The following is a 25,641-nucleotide window of genomic DNA, read 5'->3' as shown; positions in this document are numbered from 1 at the left end:
GTTACTCCTCCACAAATCCCGCATCCCATCCTCCCTTTCCCTCCTCCCCTTTTCCTCTCTGAGGGTACTCCTCTATCCACTCACCCACTCTGACCTCATTGCTCCAGCATCCCCCTACGCTGGGGCATCGAGCCTCCACAGGACCAAGCGCCTCTTCTCATTGATGTCAGATAAGGCCATCCTCTGCTACACATGTGTCTGGAGCCATGGGTCCCTCCATGTATATTTTATTTATCGTATATCATATATACTCTATCTGCTTGTACCCCTGCCTGCCAGAAGAGGGCATCAGATTCCCATCACAGATGGTTGCGAGCCCCCTTGTGGTTGCTGGGAATTGAACTCAAGACTTCAGGTAGAGCAGCCAGTGCTCCTCACTGTTGAGCCATCCCTCCAGTGGATAATTTTTAAGTGTAGGAGACCTGCTAAACTGAATATTATGAGAGGGATGCCGTATGTCGGACTTGATGTCCCTCCATAGTCTCACAGTAACTAAGAGTAGCCTTGTTATCACAGAACTACAGGCATATACACTTATACTGGTCTTGGTTATTTTTCTCAGTGCTGTGATAGAATAGTCTGGTGAGCAGTTTACAGGATAAAAGATTTATTCTAGCTTACCCTTCAAGGCTATCCTCTATCAAGAAAGGGAAGTGGTACTGGCTGGGTTTGTGTCAATTTGACACAGGCCAGAGTCATCAGAAAGAGAAGCATTTAATCGCAGACTTTCTTCAGTTTCAGAGGTATGGTCCATTGTCATCATGGTAGGAAACACGGTGGCAGACAGGTATGCAAACAGAGAGAGAGAGAGAGAGAGAGAGAGAGAGAGAGAGTGCTAGCGAGCACAAGCCTGGTATGGGCTTTTAAAACCTCAAAGCCCACTGCTAGTGACTTGCTTCTTCCAACGAGGCCACGCCCACTCCACAAGGCCACACCCACTCTAACATGGCCACACCCATCCCAACGAGGCCACGCCCACTCCAACAGGGCTGTAGCTCCTAATCTTTCTAATCCTTCTCAAATAGGGCCACTCCTTGGGGACTAAGCATTCAAATGTATGAGCCAATGGCCATCCTTATTCAAACCACCACATATTCATAAAGACACATACACGAAAGTGAAAATGAAAATAAAGGTTGAGTTATGGAGCAAAGGGAAGGAAAAGGTGCTCCCCTCTGTTGGAGTCTAGTCGATGACTCTTGTGGGTGAGTGTCAAGGATTCCAACCAAATGAGACTTCGTTGTAGCAGTTGTCAACCTATGAGACAATATTCTTTTGGTATAAAGATATCTCAATGGGCTGGAGAGATGGCTCAGTGGTTAAGAGCACTGACTGCTCTTCCAGAGGTCCTGAGTTCAAATCTCAGCAACCACCTCTCCCGTCTGGCAATACCCAGACTGGCTACAACAGCAGGGTCGGTCAAGGTATATATAAACCTAAGACATCCTGAAGAAAAGAGACCGCCGAGCCATCCTGTTTGTCAGGTGGTTTTGCTCCTGTGTTTGGATACTGCAGCTTAAGCCAGAAACGCAGTTTTTAAAATATCAACTTGATGTCCCATATAGAAATTCCCCAAGCTTGCTGTAACTACAGTAAATACTAGCGTTTCTAGCATGGCAAGCATCTAATTGGAGAGCTACTCTGGCCTTTCATATACTTGGCTGGTGCTGGAAGTCACACCATAAACTTAACTTCTGTTTCCCCCTGCCTTGGTGGTCGTCAGGCAAGAGGTGGGGTTGTTGGGAATTAACCTGGAAACGCTGGATTGTTGGGGGAAATTAACTTGCAGATGCAGGTCTGTTGGGGTTAGCCTAGAAACCAGACCTAGGCTCAGGTTTTGTTGGGGGGCAACTTGGAAACTAATGCTAGGTACCAGCCTGTTAGTTTACCTGAGTTCATGGTCTCTAAAATGGAGTCTAAACTTACAAGATTTGGCAATCTATGCAGGAGTTAGGTAGGTACTTTCTTTATAAGTCCCCAATAAATATAATTTGGCAGCATAACTCTGGGAATCTTGGGTACGGACCTGGCCAATATCCATGGTCCTCACCAATGTTAAAGTTTGCTTGAACTTTGGCTCAAAATCTGTGGTAGTGTGCTATTCTTACCCAATGTGATTAAAAGTATTGGATTTTTGTTTGCTTTGAAAGCATTTTGGTCTAGATCTAGAATGTCATGGGCAGTCAGTGCTAAAGACGCTGACAAGAAGCACTTGTTTTTTCTCCCCTGGGGTAGAGTTGTCAGGGGAGCACCCTGCAATCTGCAACAGCTTCATGCGGAAACCCAACAAACACGCTCCATTCCTAGCTCAGAAGGAACTGATTGGCTCTCTTGGGAAGAGACACATCTGAGGGATCGGTTCATGCAGTGTCTCGAGACCCCTCGTGTTTTCGTAAACGTGTGAGGATAACTAGAGACCCAGTAAGGGCAGCTTTCTTAGGGGGAAAGCTGAGAAAGTCCCCAAAATAGCATATAAAACTGACCCCAAGGGTTGGGGATTTAGCTCAGTGGTAGAGCGCTTGCCTAGGAAGCTCAAGGCCCTGGGTTCGGTCCCCAGCTCCAAAAAAAAGAACAAAAAAAAAAAAAAAAAAACTGTCCCCAAAACACACATTCCCTAGCTAGCACAGAGACAACAACAACACACACAGTTTCTTAAAGGAGGAAATATTTAGCGGTAAGCTACTACGTGTACTTAGCTGTCTTTTATTTTTTTCTTTAAGGAAAAAAATTATTGCAGCTCAACCGCACATTACCTTTTCTTTTCGCCATCTTGCTCTGCAACTTCCTTTGTCCTTTTTGCTCAGATGCCAAAGAGCCGGGCGTTGGCACGGGCCATGCGAAGACTGGCAAAAGCCTTAAAAGTTCTTCTCCTGTGATGACTCCGGCCTTTTACCTTTTTGTACACATTCCGGATGGGCATCACAGGTCCTGTTAGCTGGATGGCCAATTTAAATTCTTCAGCAGATCTGTCTCCCTTCTTCGGAGCAGAAGGCTTCCTGGGGAAACGTATGAGCTTAGAGCGGTAGCCCTCCTTCAGGTGCTGCACCTTGGCCTGCAGTGACTTAGTGGACGTGTTTTGCCTCCTTGGGTCCACACAGATGCAGATGGTGCGAGCCATGTTCTTGTTGACACCAGCCACCCTGAGTTCCTCCAGGCTGAAGCCCCTGCCCGGAACCTTGGTGTGGTACCTAACTGTAGGGCACCTCACGATGGGTCTGATGGGACCAGGCATGGGGCGAGGGGCGATGCGGTGCACTTTCGCCTGCCCGGTCTTGCGTCTGTGGATCTCGCATCCTGGCCGGTAGAACCAAGTGTCCACTCTCTGCTGCCGATCCTTGTGGAAGTGGGGCTTGAGGATCATGCCATTCCGGCTGGGCGCCATGGTTGCCTCCTGTTCAGGAGAACGGCCGAGCGGAAAGGCCTTAACTGTCTCTATGTGGGATAATCATGACCTTGCAAATGTTTTGGGGGGAAAATCCAGGGAGATCTAGATGTGGCTATTTCTAAACCTGTTCATTTTGCATGCTTAATCAAACCCCAGGCAATGAAGCTTTTTTTTTTTTTTTATTCATCGCCCGTTAGTTTGCTTTAATTAAAATGTAAGACATCTGTGAACAACAAAGACAAACTGAGAAAACTGGTAACGCATAGTAAAAAGCTCTTCAAAAAATTACATGTGGGTTGAACTGGATGCTAAACTAAACTAATTTTAGAGTTTATCGACTAAAGGCAAAGTCTAAAGTAGGCACTCTTGTTTGACCTTACTTCTTTATCTTTCGGTTTTCGTTTTCCTGAGCAGATTTTTTGTTTTGTTTTTTTTTTTTTGGGGGGGGGCGTGGTTGTTTTGTTTTGTGTTTTTGGACTGGGCTTAAGGTAAAGTGTCTCTGTCATAAAAATTTCTTTCAGCCTTTAAGAAAAAAGAGAAAGGGAAAGACGTCTTGGCTTGGCATGCGTTTATGTACCTGCAGTTTAAGGGAACCTCTGAATGCCCTTAAAGATAACCAATCAAATGCTCTGTCGGTCTCCACGCCCAACCTTGCTGGAATTTTTGCTGAGACCCATCTTTATTTATTTATTTATTTATTTTGGTTCTTTTTTTCGGAGCTGGGGACCGAACCCAGGGCCTTGCGCTTCCTAGGTAAGCGCTCTACCACTGAGCTAAATCCCCAGCCCCGAGACCCATCTTTAAACACTTAAGTTTTTCTCATTGTTTAACTGGTTCTGTTCCTTTGTTTCTGTTTCTGTTTTTTGTTGTTGTTTTGTTTTGGTTTTTTGTTTTTATTTTTTCTTTTTCTAACAAGAAACCCACTAAATGTTTTTTTTTTTTCACTAAATGTTTTAGTAATGCTAACATCAATTAAAAAAAAAAATCAGGCAGTTAGGCAGTGGTGGCCCACACCTTTAACTGAAGCCCTCTGGAGGCAGATGAATCTCTGTGAGTCTGAGGCCAGCTGGATTTACAGAGGGAGTTCCAGGACAGCCTGGGTTATGTAGAGAAACCCTGTGTCAAACAAACAAACAAACAAACAAACAAACAAACAAACAAACACCGGAAAGGCAACCAGACAGACATTTCCCCAGATCCATAGAAACATATTACTATGGGAGCCCACAAGAGATGACCACTGAGACAGTTTAGAACCAACTGAAAGCCTTTCATTTCAGCCAGCTAGGACTCCACTCGGGTATTTGGGACCTAAGCGTAGCTCTGAGTGTCCAGAGCATCGGGAGTTTTGAGGGCAGAAATCACATTCTGGAATATTGCTTCACGGCTACAGGGGGCAGGTTTTGCAAGCAAGCAATTTGACAGAAGCTGAGATAAGCAGTTAGCTGAAGGGGGGTTCTGCACAAGCAGGCAGTTCAACGGAATTTAAGTTAGCTGAGTCATCTCTGGGTTACTAGAACAGAGTTGAGCAATTTTTCCATGAGATTCTCCTTCGAGGGGGATCAAAATCTAAACAAACCTGAAACGTTCCCAGAGAGGATACAAGATGGAGAACACTCTGCATGGTCATGCGCTGTCACTCGGTTGACTCGTTGGTAATATAAGAACTGTCATTTCTAGACTCTATCTTTGCTGAAGGACAGCAGCTCTCAAAACCCCTCCAGGCTTTCAGTACCTTATTGGGTTTCATGGTCGGAACAGCCACCCAGTTCTCAGCCTCTCAGATGCAAGACAGCTGGTTTTACTACTTCAATATAACATGATTTAATAAATTACCTGTGTGTATTATGTGTAAACTATATCTATCATAAACGCAATATGTAATATATAAATAAATTATATATATGTTGAGGGGTATTCACTATGTGGACATGATTGATAACGTCATTAAACAGATGTTAAAAAGTCCCTGACTTTTCAAGTCAATTAAAGGTCTTTATCAGCTGGTCAGCAGCTACATGGGGTGCTCAGGATCCCTGGCCATCCCTGAGCCTTTCTTAGGGTGAACTTTAAGGACAAACACCAAGTTCTGGGCTGACATACTTAAGTTAACAAGAGCAGTTAGCCAGACACGGATCTGCAGAAGTCACAAGTCAAGGTTATCATATTTAGAGACTTTCCCAGAACTATGGATTTTGATGGGTTCGGTCTTTGTACTCGTTTCGGGAGGTGGTGCTGTCTGTGTGCTGAGTTTTATGGCCTGAATGGTACCTTCCATCATGGAGTCAGTTGTGTTAAGAACTGGGGGGGCGAGGGGGCTCTGCTAAGGGGCTGGTTACATATCCTCATTCATTCTACCAGTTCACTTCAGTTCTTCTAGAAATTCGTGACTAATACAGGAAACATCTCTGGACTTGGTTGGCAGATTTTTTTTCCACCTTGGGTGATTCAAAGTTCCCAGAAAAAACATCCACACCTGCGTGTACTGTGATTTATCTCGTGCGCCTGGCCCTTTAAAGGGCCGCCCCCCAGCCCCCCACCCCACCCCATCCCACCCCCATTGCTAGTCAGCCATCCCTTTAAGGAATTTTAGCTGTTAGAAGAACTGTTTTGACCTTCAGTGTTGGTTGCCTCTAGGATCTCTGGGAAACAGGATCGGATATGAGGCCAGCTGAGGCTGAGAAAGGTTGGGCTAGCAGAGTGAAAAGAGAAGGCGGCTGATGCAGAAGATATCCTTAGGCGTCAGTTGAGCCAGGAGAAGCTGTGTTGAGCAGACAGGCTAGGACAGTTGTAGTTTGGAGCTGCTGGTATTGGGAACACTGGGAGATGGGACTGTTTAGTCAGACTGTTGGGGAACTGGGGGAGGAACAGTTGGGAGAAATGGTTGAAGGAGTCGGGCTGGAAACTGGGAGGAGAGCTGGCAGGGAGTTAAAATGTAGAATGGGCATCCACCCATTTTGTAGCTGTACAGCTGGTTAGGATGTCTGTGATTGTGGAAAGCCGGGATGTTGCGGGGCGGGGGAGGGGGTGGAGATGGGAAAGGAAAGGACACGACTGCTCCTAGGTTTGGTGGAGGAGACAGTTCATGATGGAGGCATGGGAGAGCAGATAGCCAGAGGCAGACACATCTGGGAGAGCCCAGAGTGGTCAAAATGATGAATCATGTGGGAAAAGGGGAAGAGAGAGAGAAGAAGTAAGAACTGAGGCCAGGAGGTCAAAGGTGCAAAAGGAGCATTAGGAAGGCAGAGAGAGAGAAAGGCGGGTGGGGGGAGAGCATAATAGAGGGTAGAGCCTCTGGGGGAAGGGCAGTCCAGGCCCTGGGCTGGAGAGTGAAGGGTACACTGAAGGGTATTATTGGAGAGCTGCTTTTAGACAAGTTCACTGGCCCCAAGGACCGAGGCCAGGGAAGTCACCATGGGGGTGGGGGTAGGGAGAGAGAAAGAGAGAGGAGAGAGATCAAGAAACCAAAATGTCTTGTTGTATAGGGAACAGATCAGGGAAAGATCAGGGTTGGGGGCAGGGTGCGCCAGGTCTCTTTGATACGTAAATATGCACCTCAGTCCCTTGAATTAAACCAAGCAGTCGGCCCTTTTCCAAGTTTTCTCAGTAGTTTAGACATAACAGTTCAAGCTGCCCTCTATCTTGCTTGGCTCTGAGTGAAGGCTACGGTTGGGGAACTTCCAGTAATAACAATAATAATCCTCGAATATATGGTCAACCTGACCTTGCTCTGGGCCAAACTCTTCTCCCGTGTCTACAGTTAAGCTCCAAGCTCCGCCTGTGTTAGCAATATGGGATGGCTGGCAGGCATGAGTTACAGCCAAGCTAGCAGGCTTCATCAGAGGTATGCTCCTGGTTTCAACACCCTTTCAGGTTGTCCCACTGCCTACTGCCCCTGGAAGACGGTGTATACTCTGGGCCGTGCACCGTGCAAAGAGTCTGAAAAGGGTAGAAGGGAAGACTTTCGCCTCACAAAGCAAGTAGGAACAGGAGCTGTCACCTTAACTGCTAGCCTCTCTCGGGGAAGACGGTCATTTAGAATCTGGAATGATGGCGGGAGTGAACGAGCTACTGGCGTCTCTGAAATTCTCAGGGAAATAAAGTACAGCAGAGCCGTGGTCGAAAACCTATTAGCGATTTTCCAAAAATCTCTCTTACAAAAACCATAAGCAGTTGTCTTTGCTGGAAACATGAAACTGGCTTCAGGTGTCCCTCGAGGACAGGAGAATCCCATCCATACTTTATCTCCTGTAAAGCTGCTAAGTGTTTGAATTCTATTCAGCTCACACAGTTCTTTTATGATGTGTCTCAAAACTCTAGATGGCTTGTGCCTGACTTATCTATGAGTTTAAAGTATTTTTATGTGTGTGAGCATTTGGCTGTCTATGCATCATGTGCATGCCTGGTGTCAGACGTCCTGGAACTGCGGTTGGAGATATTTCATAAGCCTCCATTTGCGTGATGGGAACAGAACCCATGCTAGACGGGCAGGCACTGTGCTCGAAACCACCCGGCCGCCATCTTTTCTAGGCCGCTGACTTAGATTTCTTGTTGCATTTGCATGAATTGACCATAACAGAGACGTCTTTTTCATTTCCTTCATTCCCTAAATAATGCACCACAGCAACCATGGCATTTACCTTGCATGGGGGACTGGGAGGCAGAAGAATCCAGGTAGCTCACTGATCAGCGAGTTAGTCTAACTAGTCGGTGGGCCCGAGCTTGTGAAAAGCCTTGTCTCAAATAGTAAGGTCAAGGAACTGGTTATCCAACAGGGAATGGTCAGCTCTGACAACATATGCATAGAAGCAACATCATTCAGACTGAGCTGGTTATAGTTAGGAATACATATGCGTATACATATGTGTATGTAACAACAGTTAAGGGGGAAAAGCCATGAAAATTCAATGTTCAAAATTCTTGTTCAGGAGGGGTGTGGAAGGGTTTGAAGGAAAGAAAGGGAAGAAGGAAATAATTATATTATAATTTCAAAAATAAAAAAAATACACACAAATTAAAAAAAAAAAGGGCATAGCGGCACACCCCTTTAACCCCACCACTCAGGAGGCAGAGGCAGGCAGATCTCCGAGAGTTCAAGGCCAGCTGGTTCTACTGAGTTCCAGGTCAGTAAGACCCTGTCTCAAAATAAAAACCCAAAACAACAACCCCCCCAAAAAACGACAACACCCCCCCAAAAAAAACCTAAAAAAAAAAAACCCTATGAGGAAGACGTTGATGTCTGGTCTTCACAGGCATGCACGTGTACACACAGGTACAGGCACACACATACACATATATACCATAAACACATACTATGATGGTTTGCATATGCTTGGCCCAGGGGGGAGTGGCACTATTAGGAGGTGTGGCCCTGTTGGAGGAAGTGTGCCATTGTGGGAGTGGGCTTGGAGACGCTCTTCCTAGCTGCCTGAGGATGCTCAGTCTGTCCCTGGCTTCCTTCCGATGAGGATGTAGAAGCGGAGAACTCTTACCTCCTCCTGCACCATGCCTGCCTTGACGCTGCCATGCTCCTACCTTGATGATAATGGACTGAACCTCTGGACCTGTAGGCCAGTCCCAATTAAATGTTGTCCTTATAAGAGTTGCCTTAGTCATGGTGTCTTGTCGCAGCAGTAAAACCCTAAGGACCATAGGGCTGCTTTACAGGTTCAGAGGTCTAGTCCATTGTCATCATAGCTTGAAGCATGACAGCGTGCAGGCATGGCACTGGAGAAGAAGCCGAAGAGTTCTACATCTCCATCCACAGGCAGCAGAAGTAGCAACTGGGACACCCTGGCCAGACCTGAGCTTCTAAGACCTCAAAGTCCGCCTCCACAAGCCACACACCTCCTCCAACGAGGCCACACCCACTCCAACGAGGGCCACACCTAATAGTGCTGCTCCCTGAGGGCCACGCATTCAAACACAGGAGTCTCTGTGGTCATTCCTATTCAAACCACCATAGCAAACTTTTCTCTTTGAAAAAAAAGTTATTTATTATGGTATGTATTTGATGTGTGCATGCATACGCACGTGAGTGTATGAGAGAATGTGTGTGCATGTGCGGAGTTCATTGGGAAACTTTTTTATTTTTGAGCCCAGAGATCTGCCTACGCGTAGCCTCCTGATTATGGGATTAAAGCCGAGCACCACCACACCTGGCGGATTTGCCGGTTTCCACTGTGGGATCTAGGGCTAGAACTCAGGTTGACAGGTCTATGCACTAAGTGCTTTTTTTACCTAGCAATCCAGCGCAGGCCCAAACTTTTAAAGGGCCAGATAGTCAGACCGTCTCTGGTAATAATTTTTTCCTGGTGTAGTAGGAAAACAAGCATAGGGGCTGGAGAGATGGCTCAGTGGTTAAGAGCGCTGACTGCTCTTCCTAGAGATCCTGAGTTCAATTCCCAGCAACCACATGGTGGCTCACAACCATCTGTAATGGGATCTGATGCCCTCTTCTGGTGTGCATGAAGACAGCGACAGTATACTCACATAAAATAAAATCTTAAAAAAAAAAAGAAAAGAAAACAAGCATAGGCAAGAAGTAAAAAATTAAGCATGTTGTGTTCCAAAACTGAATACTGAAATTTGAATTTCATGTAATTTGGGCCTGGTCCAAAAAAGACATTCATCTTCTGATTTTTTTTAAATAACAAAAACAACAAAAACAAATCCTAAACAAACAAAAAGAACCCGGGCATCTGTTCTGAGTTTCCTTCCAGATTAAAAACAGTGGCAGCCTGAGCTGGATTGGTCCCAGAGGCAGCTTTAAGATGCTTTCAAACCCAGTAGCTAGGTCGTTTTCTAAGTGCGAGGGGCCAGCTTGCGTGCTTATGCAAAAGGTACACACTTTAGAAGTTGGCATAACTGTATGACAGGTGGGCAAGCGGTTTCCTAAAGGACTGGGAACCATCCCTGGCCCTGGGCCCCGGCTGGCCGTAAGCTCTATTTTTTTCTTTCTTTCTTTCTTTCTTATCTATGCCCCTCCCATCCTTCCCACCCCCACTCCCACCTCCACCCCCTTTCTTTTTAGAGAACAGGCTCTCACTACGCAGCCACGTCTAACAAGCAATAATCCTCCTGCCTCGACCCCCTCCCCCTCCCCCACCTCTTCCCCAAGGGAATGCTGGAACGAAGGAAAAGCCCGGCTTTGGTTTCCAAATCTCGCAGGTCCAAGATCTCAGGGGTGTGTGTCATCACTGCCTGGTCCGTCCCAGCTCGGCCCCTCCGCCCCCGGTAGTCACCAGGGGTGCCCGAGTAAGAGACCGCTCCCAGGGGGCCTTGGGAACCAATCAGATCGGCGCTACGCGCGCGCCGCTGACCTCGCGTCCGCCCTTGGCAGCCAATCACAGGTCGCCGTGGGCTAGTGCGCGCCGGCCGGGGCTTTGCCGTTGGAGCGGCAGGGCCCCGGAGGTCGTAGTGCTGGGCTTCCCGCGCAGCGCCTCGCGGGCCGGGGCGTCCGGGGAGGCTCGGGTACGCCAGCGGGGAGGTAAGGACAGGGGCGTGGCGCTGGTGACCTCTGCGGGAGCGACCGGGAGGGGACACCGGGTGAAGGCCTTCTGCGTGTCCCTGGGAAGCAAGCGTGGGTAGGCCGGGAGCCCGAGGACCCCCTCCTGGCAGTCCCGGGCACACACGTGCGCCCTCCTCTCTCAGGAGCTCCCCCATCCCGGGACTGGGCCTGCGCCCCTTAAATGCCTTTCCCATCGCCGAGGGACCCTGTGGCGCTTAGCTCACCTAAAGTCCTGGAGGCTGCAGACCTGCTACAGGGCTCGCCGACGCCTGCCTGGAATCTGTCGCCACCACTAGGGAGGAGGGAGGACCACATCGTGAGACCCATTCAAAAAAGTAGAGACAGACGGACGCCGGCTTTGTGAATGAAGCCCCACTCCCAGTTTGGAGATCAGCAGGCCCTTGGAGGCTTTAAAAAAATAACATTTATCTGCTCCCTTTCCATACAGCAATGTCTTGCTTATTTTATTGGCTATATGCCTCTTTGAACCCCAGTGCAGCTCTCGAGGGGGGGGTGCCCCAGCTCGCTAGTTTTGCTTTAAGCAGTGCTCTGTGGGCTGCGTTGTTTGGTTTACTGAGATACGGTTTTGGAAGGTAGCATATAAGATGCTTGTAATAACCATCCAGACGACAGGGTTGAGGGAGTAGCTTAGTTGGTAGAGTGCCCGCTTGCCTAGGACAGAGCCCCTGACTCATTTCCCAGTACTGGACGAACCGGTTGTGGTGACCTCATGCCCAGTACTTGGTTTAGTGGAGACAGAAGGCTGTTTTGTATCAAAGCAAACAAAACAGAAAACGAGGAAGTAAACAACTGTTAGGTAGTGAGGTAGAGTAAAATTTTTTACAGGTAAAATATAACTAAATCTTAAGAATTTTTTTTTCTCCTTCTGTCTGTTTACCCCAGGGATGTGACTTTCAGCTCTTGGACTCTCTGGAGTTGTTAAAAGTTACCGTGTACATCTACGGTAAGAGAAAAAAGCGGTCTCTCTTCTTCATTTTCTGACTTCTGTTTGCTCCTGTGATTAAAAATAAAACGTTACCGCGCGCGAGTGATGGCGGAAGGCAGAGGCAGGCGAGTCTCTGTGAGTTCGGGGCTAGCCTGGTCTACAGGGGTAGTTCCAGGACAGTCAAGGCTACATAGTGAGACCCTGTCTCGAAAACAGACAAATAAGCATTAGTGTTTTGGAATTTCTTCCAGGAATCTGAATGGGTAAGACAAGTTCAGGCCAGAATTCTGGAAGGAATTCTGGAACTTGCCAAGTTGCTTCCTCAAAGAGGAAGGAAGTGGTAGATGTACTCTTTTTACCTGAAGCCTTGAAAAGGAAAAAGTAGACACCGTGGATGCTCCGTGACGCCGACTTCCCTTTTCTTGAATCAAAAATCCGCAGTGGGAGGTGCAAATGAGTTGATACGTATTTCCTGAGATTCTGCTAATGCAGTAAAATGTTACACTGAATTCGTTCCCTCCCTGCCTCTTCATAGCCTGGGCTGGTTTATGTAGCTGAGGATTACCTTGAACTCCTAGTCTGCAACATTCCCTTCCCAAGTGATGTGGTGTAGCCCGATTTCCGGGTTCTTTTGTTCCCCTCAAGAATCTAAGGCCTTATTAATATTACCTTAGGGTCAGTTTGATGTATCAGGAAACACTATCAGGGCAAGGTGCTCGCTCTTACCTTTTGTGTGTGTGCAATATTTCTTTTTTTTTCCTGGAATAATTTTTTATTTTTTGAGATTACAATATAATTATGCCATTTCCTCCCTCCAGGCCCTCCCACGGACCTCCCTTGTATATAGACACAACCTGTTAAGTCTGAATGTTGCTGCCTGAATGTCTTCGGGCCTGGTCATCTGCTGTTCTTCCCCGGGGAAGGGTTAAGAACTTGGGAGGTTTCCCTGTTCCACATCAGCATCTCCTGACATGGAGGTGGCCAGGGAGCCATATTGGAGAAGTTTGATAGCTGTGTGGGTAATAGGAGGGCTAATTTCTTGGAAAATCTGGTAGGATTCTGCACTGAATACATCTGGACCTGGACTTTTTTTTTTTTTTTTTTTTTTTTTTGGTTGGGAGACTTTGAGTTTCTGTTTGTATTTCTCTGGGTTTTTCTATGGGCAACATTTTCATTATCTGTCCCTTGGACATCTGGGTTGTTTCCCATTTCCTTCCCATTGTGGATCAGGTAGCCGAGAGTACAGCTGAGCAGTTATCTTTGAAGTAAAGAAGTAGGCGTCCTTTGCCGAGGAGGTGTGGCTGGGTCATGTGGTAGATTTAGTCTCAGCTTTTTGAGATTTCTCCACACTGATTTTCAGAGCGGCTGGGTTAATTTCAAACCCTGCCAACAGTGGTTGAGGGCTCCCTTTTACCCCACATGCTCTCCAGAAGTTCTTGTTGTCCCTAATAGCTAGGGACAGTGACCAGTTTTTGAGATTTTGAGACATTTCTTAGCCATTTTTATTTTGTTGAGAATTGTCTGTTCAGGGCCCAAATCCACTTTTTAATCCCCCCACCCCTTTGACTCAGCGTTTTTTGCGTTCTTTATATATTCTAGAAATGAACCCTCTATAGTTGTGTGTCCGTTAGAGGTGGCCCTGTGGCCTCCTGAGTTAATCGTTTCCCTGGCTGTGGGACACCTGTTTATGTTTATGAAGCTCCACTCGTTGGTCCTTGGCTTCATTCTTGGGGAAATGGATCCCTGTTCAGATTGTCTTTCCCTACCCCTAGATCCTGGAAGGCACTGCCTGCTTTCTTGTGGCAGTCCAGTGTTGCACATTTAGGTCTCTTGTCTGGAGTCCCCTGGAGTCAGCTTTTGTCAGTTACACTCTTTGTGTGTGGACATCCAGGTTTCCCACCACCATGTATTGAAGTCCTTTCTTCCCTTCAGCTTAACGATTGGTTCTGTTGTCAAATCGTAAGTGGCTGAATGCGTGTGCTCACGTCTGGGTCTCTTGAGTTTGTTCCACTGGGCTACGTGGCTGGCTGTGCCAGGTCCTTATTGGTTTTATGACTGTGGCTTTGGAACATCCCTGTTGGTTTGTTTACTTATTTTTGAGAGTGGTCTCTACATAGTCCTGGCTGTCCTGGAACTCACTGGTAGACCAGGCTGGGCTCACAGACCCCCCTCTGCCTCCTGAGTGCTGAGATTAAAGGCGTGGGCCACGTCTGCATGAGATGCATCTTAAGATCTGGTGCAGTAAATTCTTCAGCGCTGTTTGGTTTTTCAGGATTGTTTTTGCTCTCTGGTGTCTTTTGTGGTTCTGTATTAATCTTAGGATTTTTTTTCTCTATGTGAAGAATGAGATGGGAATGTTAATTGCATTGAGTTTATAAGTGGCTTTTAGTGAAAGTCATTTTCAGAATATTAATTCTGAATAATCCGTAAGCATGAGCGTGCGATGTCTTTACAACTCACTTTCTAGTGTCTTTGTCTTTTTTAGAGGCTTAAGGTTTTCATTGTAGATGTCTTTCATTGTTTAGGTGTAGTGTTCTGTCTGCATGTACACCTGCAGGCCAGAAGAGGGCATCGGATCCCATTACAGATGGCTGTGAGCCACTATGTGGTTGCTGGGAATTGAACTCAGGACCTCTGGAAGAGCAGTCAGTGCTCTAACCACTGAGCCATCTCTCCAGCCCTGTTTCTTTTCTTTGACCCATTATTGATGGGTGTGTGCCCATGACGATGTGACAGGGTGAGACAGCAGTACCTCCATCTTGTATTCTCCCTGAGGCCATTTTAGAATTGACTAGAATTTGATCTGTGTGAATATTAATTATTCTTGGGTAGGAGCCCAAGGTCAGGATACCCCAGCTAACTTATCTTGGCCTCTGTTAAGCTGTCTGCTTATGTGAAATCTCTCCCTTCGGCTAACTGATATCTTAGTTTCTATTAAACTGCTTGCTTGCACAAAGCACCCCTCCCCTCAGCTACAGAGACAGCAGAATCCGGATTTTGCCTTTAAGACCCGTATTCTAATGCTCGGCACCACACTTGGATCCCAGCTATGAGTATAGTCCCAGCAAGCTGGAAAGAAGACTTAAAATGTCCTCCGCTGGTAGCAGTTGCTTGATGTCCTGATTTCCTATTTGTACCCTTGCTGCTTCCTTATGCCTTGGGGCTCCTGCTCCGAGAAGGGTGGGAAGTATGGTCCTCCCTGTCCCCATCCTGACCTCCTTTGGTGGGATTGGCTGCCACTTTCTCTCCATCCATTTAGGATGATGCTGGCTGTGGGCTTCTCATATATAGCTCTGACTGTGTTGTACTGCGTTCGCGCTAGTCCTGCTTTCTGTAGGGCTTTTATCAAGAAGGCATGTTGGCCATAGTCTGTCTTGACAAGGAAGCCATGGGAACCATCTAGTTATAGTGTATCCACTGTCAGGGAGGTAGTTTCTTCTGAGCCATTTTCAGTGACTATCTGCGTGATCTATCTCCATGGATGCAGAAAAAGTGTGTCAGCATCTCTAGGCTGCTGGTTCATATGACAGACAGTTCTTTAAAACATTTTCCCCATTTTTCCTATTCCGTTTCCCCACCAGTTGTATCATTTTACAGTCGCACAGCCTGAGGAATCCAGCGCCCTTGCTGACAGCTACTTCCCCTTTCTAAACTTGAAATAGCTGTTGTAGTTGCTGTGAGGTGATAGCTAGTAATTGTAATTTGCATTTCTCTGGTATTTGTGATGTTGAACACCATTTCATATACTTTTTTGACTAGTACATTGTCATTTGAGAACGTCGATTAAATTAAAATCTTTTGCCCAGTTTTTTTTTTTAATAATTTTTTTAAAGATTTATTCATTTATTATATATAAGTACACTGTAGCTGTCTTCAGACACACCAGAAGAGGGCATCGGATCTCTTTACAGATGGTTGTGAGCCACCATGTGGTTGCTGGGAATTGAACTCATGACCTCTGGAAGAGCAGTCGGGTGCTCTTAACCGCTGAGCCATCTCTCCAGCCCTTTGCCCAGTTTTTAACTGGGTTGCTGTGTTAGCATTTGTAGATGCTATGACAAAATGCCTGGAAGAACAGCCTAAGGCTTGAAGCTTCCACTCGGAGGGTGCAGTTAGGAGTCTGCACTGACTTGCCTACTGCAAGAGGCAGCTTCTTTACCAAACCCTGAATAACATTAATCCACAGGTATAAATACCAGTGTTTGGAAGGTGGATGAGTATTTAGAAGAACCACAGGAGGTTCCCTCCTAGGGCTTGTGACTTCCCCAACCCTTGTCTTGACCAGGTTGACAATTCCAGGCATGAATTGGCGTCTTGTAGAACTGGTGTCCATGTCATTGTTACGTGGATACCATTGTGGAAGCAGTAGGTATCTCATCTGGCGGCTTAGTACTGCGGCATGAGAGTGTGCACTAGACAAACCCAGGAAGGCCTTCTCCAGTGGCCTGGGTAGTGCCTTCCAGCAGCAGCGAGAGCGACCATCAGAAAGACAGCCTCCAGCCTGTGGGTTTCAGCATGGTTTTTGTGTGTCCTGCTTCCACACTGTGGGGTCACCTCAGTAATAGATAACCCTTACCATATTAGCCGTGGTAAACAATCAGGCAAGGGCAGTAACCTGTGTAGCCTGTGTTGTTTGGGGAGGCCCGGGAGTTTCCCACATCAGTAACACAGGATGTTCCTACCCCTAGGATTAAGATTTTTCATTTAGGGGCTGGGGATTTAGCTCAGTGGTAGAGCGCTTACCTAGGAAGCGCAAGGCCCTGGGTTCGGTCCCCAGCTCCGAAAAAAAGAACCAAGAAAAAAAAAAAAAGATTTTTCATTTAATAAACCCTGAATTCTAGAGGAAGTATTGTTCACCCATGTAGCAGGGTGCCTCTGTTTAAACTTTAGGAAACAACAAAACAAAACAAAACAAAAAAAAACACCCCTGTATTTTTAAATAGCTTTCAAAGATTTTTACTCTTAATTTTATAGAGTTTTTAATGTTTTTAATTTTAATTTTTAATTTATATTGTGCTCCTTTGCTAAAAGTGCTTGCTCTGAAAGTTTTCTGGTGGAGCCATTAGAACTTCTGGCTCCCCCCCCCCCCCCCCCCCCCCCGAGCTGGGGACCAAACCCAGGGCCTTGCGCTTGCTAGGCAAGCGCTCTACCACTGAGCTAAATCCCCAACCCTCCATTAGAACTTCTGTGTGGCAAAATCATCATCTAAGCTAGATTTCAGGTATCGTGCTTTTTAGGGTCTTATGTAAATCCTCAATATAATAAACATTGGGGGGCTGCAAAATTTGTTTTGTTTTGTTTTGTTTTACATAATCCTGATGGCCATTTAGTTCTGAAGTTATCTTCTCATATTTGTCACATCAGAAAGAATGGCAGTCATTTTGATTTTTGTTTGTTGTCTTAGTTATGGTTTTAATTGCTGTGATGAGACACCATGACCATGGCAACGTGTGTGTATGTATGTATGTATGCATGTATGCATGTATGCATGTATGCATTCAGTTTTGATGTTGTTGGTATTTGGCCTTTGCGTATGTCTGTGTGAGGGAGTCAGAACTCGAGTTACAGACAGTTGTGAGCTGCCCTGTGGTCGCTGGGAATTGAACCTGGGTTCTTTGGAAGAGCAGCCAGTGCTCTTAGCCGCTGACCAGCTCTGACCTCTCCAGCCCGGACCACAACTCTTATGAAGGACAACATTTATTTGGAGCTGGTTCAGAGGTTTAGTACATTATTGTCGTGTCAGGAAGCATGGCAGTGTGCAAAGAGACGTGGAGCTGGAGAGCTAGCTGAGAGCTCTACATCAGATCTGCAGGCAGCAGGAAGAGAATGACGCTGGTCCCGGCTCGAGTGTCTGACGCCTCAGAGCCCGCCCCCAGTGACACACTTCCTCCAACAAGGCCATCATTCCCTATGGGGGCTATAGAGTGTCATTCCCTATGGGGGCTATAGAATGCCATTAAAAATGTTCAAGGCCCTGAGAACACGACTGGATTCGGGCTGGGGTTCTCCCACTGAATGTATGGCAGTTCCTAGAGCCGCGGCTTGGGAGTTGTGGCTTGTGGTCAATGGGCAGAAGTTGGGGGTGTTTCTAAACATCTGCCAGGTACTTAGAAGCTCCCACAGAAGAGGTGCCCGGTTCTGAAAGTCAGTAGTGCTTGGGTTGAGACAAACTGGGGTTGATTGCAAAATAAATCAGTCTGTTGACTCCAAAGAACAGTGTTTTCTAATTCATTTCATTTGGGCCTGCTTTACACTCTTTTATCGGTGTTGGAAATAGAATGTGTAAGTAGCCGTGGGAGAAAGGCAGTTTTTCTTATGCTTAGAATATATTTTTCAGTTAACTTCCAAGGCGTTTATAGAAATAAATGATCTTACACAGCTAAAGAACTAATATTCAAATTAAAATATCATGCATGTTATGTATCTAGATGTTAGTTTAATTTTATAGATAGGATTATGTTGGTCCTGGTGAGATGGCTTGGAGTAAAGGTGTACACTGGTGCCGCCTGAGACCGTCTGTGCTCAGTTTCCAGAGCCATGTGCCACATAGACACCCACACAAAATAAGTAAATTGCTGGGTCCAGCGTTTCCTTGGTGGGGACAGAACGACATGATTCCTGCCCCTGGGACAGGGCCAGCCAATGTGGCCCTGTATAATAGTGTATATATTTTACAGTCCTTCTTTATGGAATGCCCTCCCTGTTAACAATAATGACTCCATGATAACCAGAGACAGCAATGTCAGGGAGGCGAAGGTGTGGCTGATGTGTCTGCAAAATGGTAAATGCTGGGACTTTCAAGACGGCCCTTAAGGCTGGAGAAAAGAACTCTAAAAACATGAGTTTGAGAATACATAGTTTCTCAACTATGCAAAAAAATGAAAAATGCAATATGAATTATTCTCGAATCTAAAGGAACCAGCTTGTCAGAAAGATAGAAAGGCAGGCAGATTCCTGAGTTCAAGGTCAGCCTGGGAGACAGCAAGTTCAGGCCCAGGTGACGTAGAAATGGTAATTTCAGCAAGGGGTCTCACCCGGCTGGCTTATCCGTGCTTAACAGAGGCAGGCAGATCTCTGTATTTTTTGCAGTATTAAAAGGAAATGTTTGCTGTCTCATAAGAATTAAGGTCTGGAGTCATGGGATGCTGACTCATGGGAAAATCAGAAGGAACCTGAAGTAAATGAATGGATTGGTGTAGAAAATAACAGACTGGGCTACGATCTGCGGACGTTGAACTGGCCAGAGGGTTCTATAGAATAGCAGGAGAGAACTGCTTGGAGAACTGTCTTGATCAGAATGTGCACCCATACACGCACGCACGCACACATGCACACGCACACACACACACACACACACACACACACGCACGCACACAGGGGAGGAAGTGGGAGCGGGGAGAGAGAAGGCTAGAAAGCTGTCTTCTTTTTTTTTTCTTTTTTTTTTTTTTTTTTTTTTTTTTTTTTTTTTTTTTTTTTTGGAGCTGGGGACCGAACCCAGGGCCTTGCGCTTGCTAGGCAAGCACTCTACCACTGAGCTAAATCCCCAACCCCTTAGAAAGCTGTCTTGAGCAGAATATAAGCCACCAGCTTCAATCTACGATTTGACTCAAGTCGTTTGTTTTCGTTGCTTCTGGACGTCCCTTCCTCAGTACCCCTCTCCAAGCTGAGACTATTCCTTGGCAGTAAATAAAAAATATAATTGAGTAAAAGATAATGCTGGTTTGAAGGCTGTATTAAAATGGCTTTCTTGGAGATCTTCAGAATTTGCTGATTTATGTCTGCAGTTTTTCAGAGCACCAGTAGTAATTGGTTGAACCACATTTTTTCTTTTAATTCTCTGAGATCGAGTCTTATTACGTAGCTCTAGCTTTCTTGGAATTCACTATGAACCTCAAATTCAGAGTCCCACCTACTTCTGGTCCCCAAGGGCTGGGGCTAAGGGCGTGCGCCATTACTGCCGGGCTCAGAAGGCATTTCCTTGGTTTATCCTCCTTACGTTCCTTGAGGTGTTTGCTTGGGTCCTCTTTGGATTTGTTGAATTCTGTGATTGTTTATAATGTTCTGTTAAATTCTGTGTCCTGAGTTTAGTCACGGCAATTCCCTGTAGAGAACACTTGCATGGGACTGCTGGTCTTGAGGGCACATAAGGTCTCCGTCTTCTACACTGTTGTCTAGTGGGACTCAAACATCTGGGTTTGTGTCTTTGTGTGTCTGATGTTGAGGAGAAGTTTGATGCTGCTTTTGCTCTTGTCTGAGCTCATGATTTCAAGTCAGGTAGGAGAGAGCACAACTAGTCCTTCAGATGCTCATCGTAGATCGTTGGCTGGAGTGACTGGGGTAGCTCCAGTTCACTGCTGACCTGTGTGAAGGAGGGTGGGGTGAGAATGCTTTGGTGAAGACCAAGAAAGTCATCTTGTGTGGCTCCTGGTTGGGCTGGGCCTGGAGGGCTGCAGGTGTGTGGGGACTTGGTCAGACTCAGCAGAAGAGCACACAGTAGGCCTAGGCTGATAGCTTGGAGGTGCAGCACCACCTGGACCTGGGTGCGTGGCATGAGGTAAAGGCCCTGGGTTCACTACAAGCGAAGGCAGATTTGGCTTGGTTGGGCCTGGGTCTGGAGGGTAGGGACTGAGAGGAGGCAGGTGGGGTGAGAAGGCTCACCAAGGAGAGCTTACTGGTGGAGCTCCTGCCTGGGTTTGCAAGGCTGCTTGACTAGGTGATGCTGGGTGAGAGTCCTGGGTCACAGTAGGCAACAGAGCTAATGGGTGTGCCTCCTGCCCAGGTCTGGGCCTTGGAGGTTGGGATAGAATGGGGGTGGCACTGACTGAGTGTCCTTGATGTTTATAACCACCTCAAAGTCTTTTCTGAGAAAACTAAGTCCTTTTCCTGTGCTCACTGATGTGTGTGTGTTTGCACTCAGGTGGCAGTGTGTGTGGAGCAAGTGCTGGCCACACTCGTCGGGAAGCATAGTAGAAATGGAGCAGCCGTACGTGGTGGACGATGACGAGTCAGACCCAGAACCACAGCCACGCTCCCAAGAACCCATCCAAGTCCTCGATGAGGACGACTCGGAGGACGCCGAGCTGATCTTTGTGGGGGTGGAGAATGTAAAGGAGGACGCTGAGCTCATCTTTGTCGGCGTGACTTCAACCTCACAGCCAGCCAACTCGAACATCTTGAACAGAGTCACCCCAGGTTCACGGTTAAAAAGAAAGCATGACCGACTTAGAGAGACCACTACTCAAAGACTGCAGCCCTCACCTCCGGCCGCCCCCACATCAGAGGCAGCGATCGTCTTGCCGGTGTCTCCAGCGGAGTCAAGATCAACAGACAGTCCTATCATTATCGAGCCTTTGTCCGAGTCTGATTATAAAAGTAATTCACAAGTTGTGCCTAGTAGCTCTTCAAAGTGCTGTTCACCTCTGGCTACGCTCTCCAGCTCAGAGAGTGGCCCAGCAAGGGCAGCGTGCTCAGGAGGAGGTTTGAATGAAAGTCTGTATGTATCGAAGTGCCATTTTTCCATAAACCCACAGAGGCCTGAACGTAGCATCGAGATTGTAGAAGAGCTCTCTTCAGCCTTGCCCCCTTCGGGTCCTTTCCATACCTCGAATGCGCAGCAGAGGACGCCTTCCCTTGAGGCTCCCAAATCACTGAACCTTTTTGTGAACGGGGCGCCTCTGTCAGGGGACCCTGTCCACCCTCGCCAGGACAGTGGGTCGGTGGACACAGACTTCTCGAGTCTAGCAAGTCCAGAGACTTTTGATCCCAAGAAGGGAAGTTTGACTCTGTTGCTTAGTGACTTTTATTACGGACAGTATAAGGGGGAAGGCAAGCCGGAACAGAAGACCCACACAACCTTTAAATGCCCCAGCTGCTCGAAAGCGCTAAAAAATGTGAAGTTTATGAACCACACCAAACATCACCTGGAGCTGGAGAGGCAGGGGAGTGACGAGGCCTGGGAGAGCCACACCACCTGTCTGCGCTGCCACCGGCTGTTTGCGTCCCCGTTCCAGCTGGAGTGCCACATCGACCGTGTGCACACAGCGCCAGACCCTTGTGTGGTCTGCAAAATCTGTGAGTTGTCATTTGAAACAGAGCAGGTCCTTTTAGAGCACATGAAGGACAACCACAAGCCCGGGGAGATGCCCTACGTGTGCCAGGTCTGCAAGTACAGGTCGTCGGTCTTTGCTGACGTGGAGACACATTTTACCAAGTGCCACGTGAACACGAAGAACCTGCTGTGTCCCTTCTGTCTGAAGATCTTCAGAACGGGGATGCCGTACATGTGCCACTGCCGGGGCCACTGGGAACGCAACGGCCACCAGTGCTCCAAGTGCCGGCTGCAGTTTCTAACCTTTAAGGAGAAAATGGAGCACAAGACCCAGTGCCACCAGATGTTCAGGAAGCCCAAGCAGCTGGAAGGGCTGCCTCCCGAGACGAAGGTGGTGATTCAGGTGTCAGTGAAGCCTGTGGAGGCGGAGTCTGTGGAAGTTGCGTCAATCACCGTGAGCACAACCGACTGGGAGCCATCTTGCCCCAGATCTCAAGGCAGACTTTCCCAGAAGCCCCATTAACGCTAACCGGGTCAGAACACAGACCCTTCAGAGAGAGAAGACTACAGACCCGCACGTCGGCTAGTCGCTGGCTGGCCCCCAGGACGATGCACTGACGAACAGATCTGTTTATCTTTAATTTTGCGATAACACAGGGTTTGCTTGTTTAGTGTTTGAGGGTTTCTCTTGTTCTCACTTAGTGCTGGCGCTCGACCACGGCTTCACAAAGAACAAGCAAGTGCTCTCCCACCCCATTCCGCAGCTACAGCGTTTTCCGAGTGAGCAGCGAGTGCTACTTAAAATACATCTGGGTTTCACCTTAAGTGTCTGGCTTCACACCAGGAAGATGTCTGTGTCTGTGTCCTCGTGAGTGGAAGGCAGGCTAAACCTATTTATTAGTATTTCATGTAACCCTCAGTTTGAGAGCTCTTTTTGGAGTTTGGGGGGCTCACAAGGCCTCACCTCTCCCTGAAGATCCTTACGCAGTCTGCGCTTGCTGTAGGAGGGAGAGAGACCAATTCTTCTTTTTTGAGAGCCATCTTAAGTGGTATAGCATGGGCAAGTGGACAGCCACACGTCCCTTTCAGTCTTGAAGCCAAAGAAGGAATCCTGCCTGAATGTCTTTACCTAAAAGAGTGTCCGAGGAGGCCGAGCCATTCTGTAGAAGGCCCATGTTTGTGAAAGGCCCTCGCAAACATTAAAAGCACAGCTGTGCGTTCTCAGCGCCACGGGAAGCAGCAGCGGCGGGTATAAGACTGGGAGGGAGCCGACGACCATGACCACGGGCTCGTTTTGCTTGATGCTTAGGGTAGCTAGAGTTATCCACTCTCTGTTCGGCCTTGGCTAGCTGTGATTGAAGAACTGGCCATGCCCTCACGGCCACAGCAGTAAAGCAAGTTGTCCTTTCCCAAGGAAAGAAGTCGTGGCATTTGTAGTTTGAAGTGTGTTGATTGAACCTTAGGTATAACTGAAAAGGTTTGGGAAAATGGCATCTGTCCAGTTTATGGCCTGGGCTGAACTTAGTTGTACTCAAGCTGTAATAGGAACTTGCCCAATGATATTGGACATAGCACAAACAGTAGACCAGGGTGACTAGAACTTAACCCTCTGTGGGGCCTTTGTTCTTCAATCCATGTGTGGGACGGAGTGGGTGAAGCTTGCCATTTGGTGCCCTGGTGCTTTTTTTCCCCCTTGGTGCTAGGGAATAAACCCAGGGCCTTACATGTACCACGTAAGGGCTCTGCCACTGAACTAACTCCCTAGTCACCATTTGTGTCTTGTCTCATAGGTGGCTAGAATGTCTGTGTAATTTCCCTTTGTTGGGTGTATAACTCCCGAGTTGATCACACTAATATTGCTTGGGTCTTACTTGAAGCACTTTTGTGTGCGAGATTATGTCCTAAATGAAGACTTGCCTTTTCCCATGTGATATAGTGACTCAGCTGGTCACTAGTCTATGGAGGAACAACTTTTCGTAGAACTGTAGAGCATCCTCTGAGGATTGGTCTTCACCTTCAGTAGCATTAGCTCTTTCTGTAAATCTCCAGAGCTGTCCTTGAGCCTGGCCCAGTGCCACCTGTTGTCCCTCCACCTCCAGCCCAGGTGACCAGCTGCTGCTGCTTATCCCTTAAGGAGTCTGGGTACATGCTGGCTGTAGACACTGGTCTCAAAAACTCTCTGAGTTTCCCTATCCTTTCTTTAAAGGTACCTTATCTTGCTGGGTGTGGTAGCACACACTGGTAATTAATTAGAGCTCTTGGGAGACCGGAAGATCTGCAGTTCACACTCAGCCTGAGCTCTTGAGTGAGTTCCAAGGTACCCAGCAAGACCCTGTCCCTTAACAACAAAAGAGTCAGTGGGGACAGGTTCCTTAGATGTCCCTGTCCCATTTTTCCTTCCTCGGTTTAGTGAAGTTTCCCTAGATTCCATGAAAAAATGAGCAGAGGTTTTCGCCAGGTCATGGCCATTGATCGACTGTGATCTGTCTCCTTACTATTTTGATGGGCCTTTTCAGTGATTTCTTTTTTCCTTTTTTTTTTTTTTTTTTTTTGGCCATGTCACGCTCTCACGCTCTGTTTTCCCTGTACCTTTTTTTTTTTTTTTTTTTTTTTTTTTTTTTTTTTTTTTCTTTTTTTCGGAGCTGGGGACCGAGTACCTTTCCTTTAGATGTAGGAGGTGTATTTGTTCCCCTTGTTCTGGAGGAAAATCCCATCATCTATGAAATGAGTCTGCAGACTTATGTACTGTCTGTGGTAAAAGTGAGAACCCTCTTAGACCTGTGTTGTCTTCAGCCCAATAGCTGTGGTTTTCTGTTTCACTAAAGCAGGCTCCGAAGGAGTACAGACTGTTGTTTACTGCTAAGGGAGGCCCAGGGCTCTGGCTCCTGCCTACCTGCTTCTCCTGTCCCCTGCCGCTGTCCAACAGACTCCCCTGGTACTGCACTGTTGTGACTGACCTGGCCGTTCCTCAGTAAATTCCCGATCCCTCCTGTGCAGAAGCTGCGGGCTGTTCCCTTGTCACAGTGCTTTCCCTAAGCCTGCATGGCTGCTACCTCACTTGTGGTTATTAAGCTTATCAAGATTTTTAGAGTGACTCGAAATGTCCCCTGCTTCTGAAGCCCTATGTACCCTTCTCTTGGAAGGCAATTACCTCTCCCTGCAGCTTTCTTCTCCTCTCTGCAATCTAGCCAAGTTTCCTAGTCGCAGAACTTGAGGAAGAAATCGTTAGCAAGAGCTTTGGTTCGTCTTAGAAGTGAGCTAGCTTAAGTCCATTTTTGTGCCTCTAACACAAAGAAGTAGAGTGAGCTGAGTCTCTGGAAGCTTTCTGTTTTATATTGACAGCTCTATCTATTTTTAAAGCAATGTCACTTTGTTTTGTTTACACATGAATTAAATATTTGTCAAGATTACTATTTTGTTACTCTGTGAAGTTGGTTGCTTGTTTTACCAAATAAAAGTTATTATTTTAATGTTGCCAAAGTTATTTATAAGAACTAGTAATTAGAATAAAGCATTTTGTGGAAACCTTTTGTGTCTTTTTGTTTTTACTTTGAGCACCATGTATTTTAGTTTAATTTTTGTTTTGTGTCTTCTGCAGTTGAGTTTATTATTTTTCTTTTTTTCTTGGATATTTTATATATTTACATTTTAAATGTTATCCCCTTTCCTCCCTGAGTTTATTTTTACCACCTCATTGGTTATAACTTGTAAGTGATATGTTCAATAAAGCTAATAGTCTTCTTTAATTTTAA

The 25,641-nt window shown here is 46.9% G+C and overlaps 1 protein-coding gene and 1 pseudogene across 2 annotated transcripts; one reads left to right on the top strand and one right to left on the bottom strand.

Annotated features, from left to right (window-relative positions):
• Positions 1–202: 202 nt before the first annotated feature.
• Rpl13l1 (ribosomal protein L13 like 1) lies at positions 203–3,421 on the bottom strand (annotated as a pseudogene). Its single transcript, XR_015645689.1, has 2 exons — positions 2,754–3,421; positions 203–729 (listed from the first exon to the last, which is right to left on the bottom strand). The product of XR_015645689.1 is annotated as a ribosomal protein L13 like 1 (transcript).
• A 7,316-nt stretch (positions 3,422–10,737) lies between these two features.
• On the top strand, positions 10,738–25,641 carry Zfp280b (zinc finger protein 280B). The gene is given in 3 exon segments (NM_001419514.1): positions 10,738–10,874; positions 11,799–11,859; positions 20,759–25,641. A coding segment is annotated over 1 exon segment (1,599 nt). The 5' UTR covers positions 10,738–10,874; positions 11,799–11,859; positions 20,759–20,813; the 3' UTR covers positions 22,413–25,641.

This window comes from Rattus norvegicus, chromosome 20 (genome assembly GCF_021556685.1).
Source record: "Rattus norvegicus strain SHRSP/BbbUtx chromosome 20, alternate assembly SHRSP_T2T, whole genome shotgun sequence".
In the NCBI taxonomy this organism is placed as follows: domain Eukaryota; kingdom Metazoa; phylum Chordata; class Mammalia; order Rodentia; family Muridae; genus Rattus; species Rattus norvegicus.
This window is presented reverse-complemented; position numbering and strand designations above follow the sequence as displayed.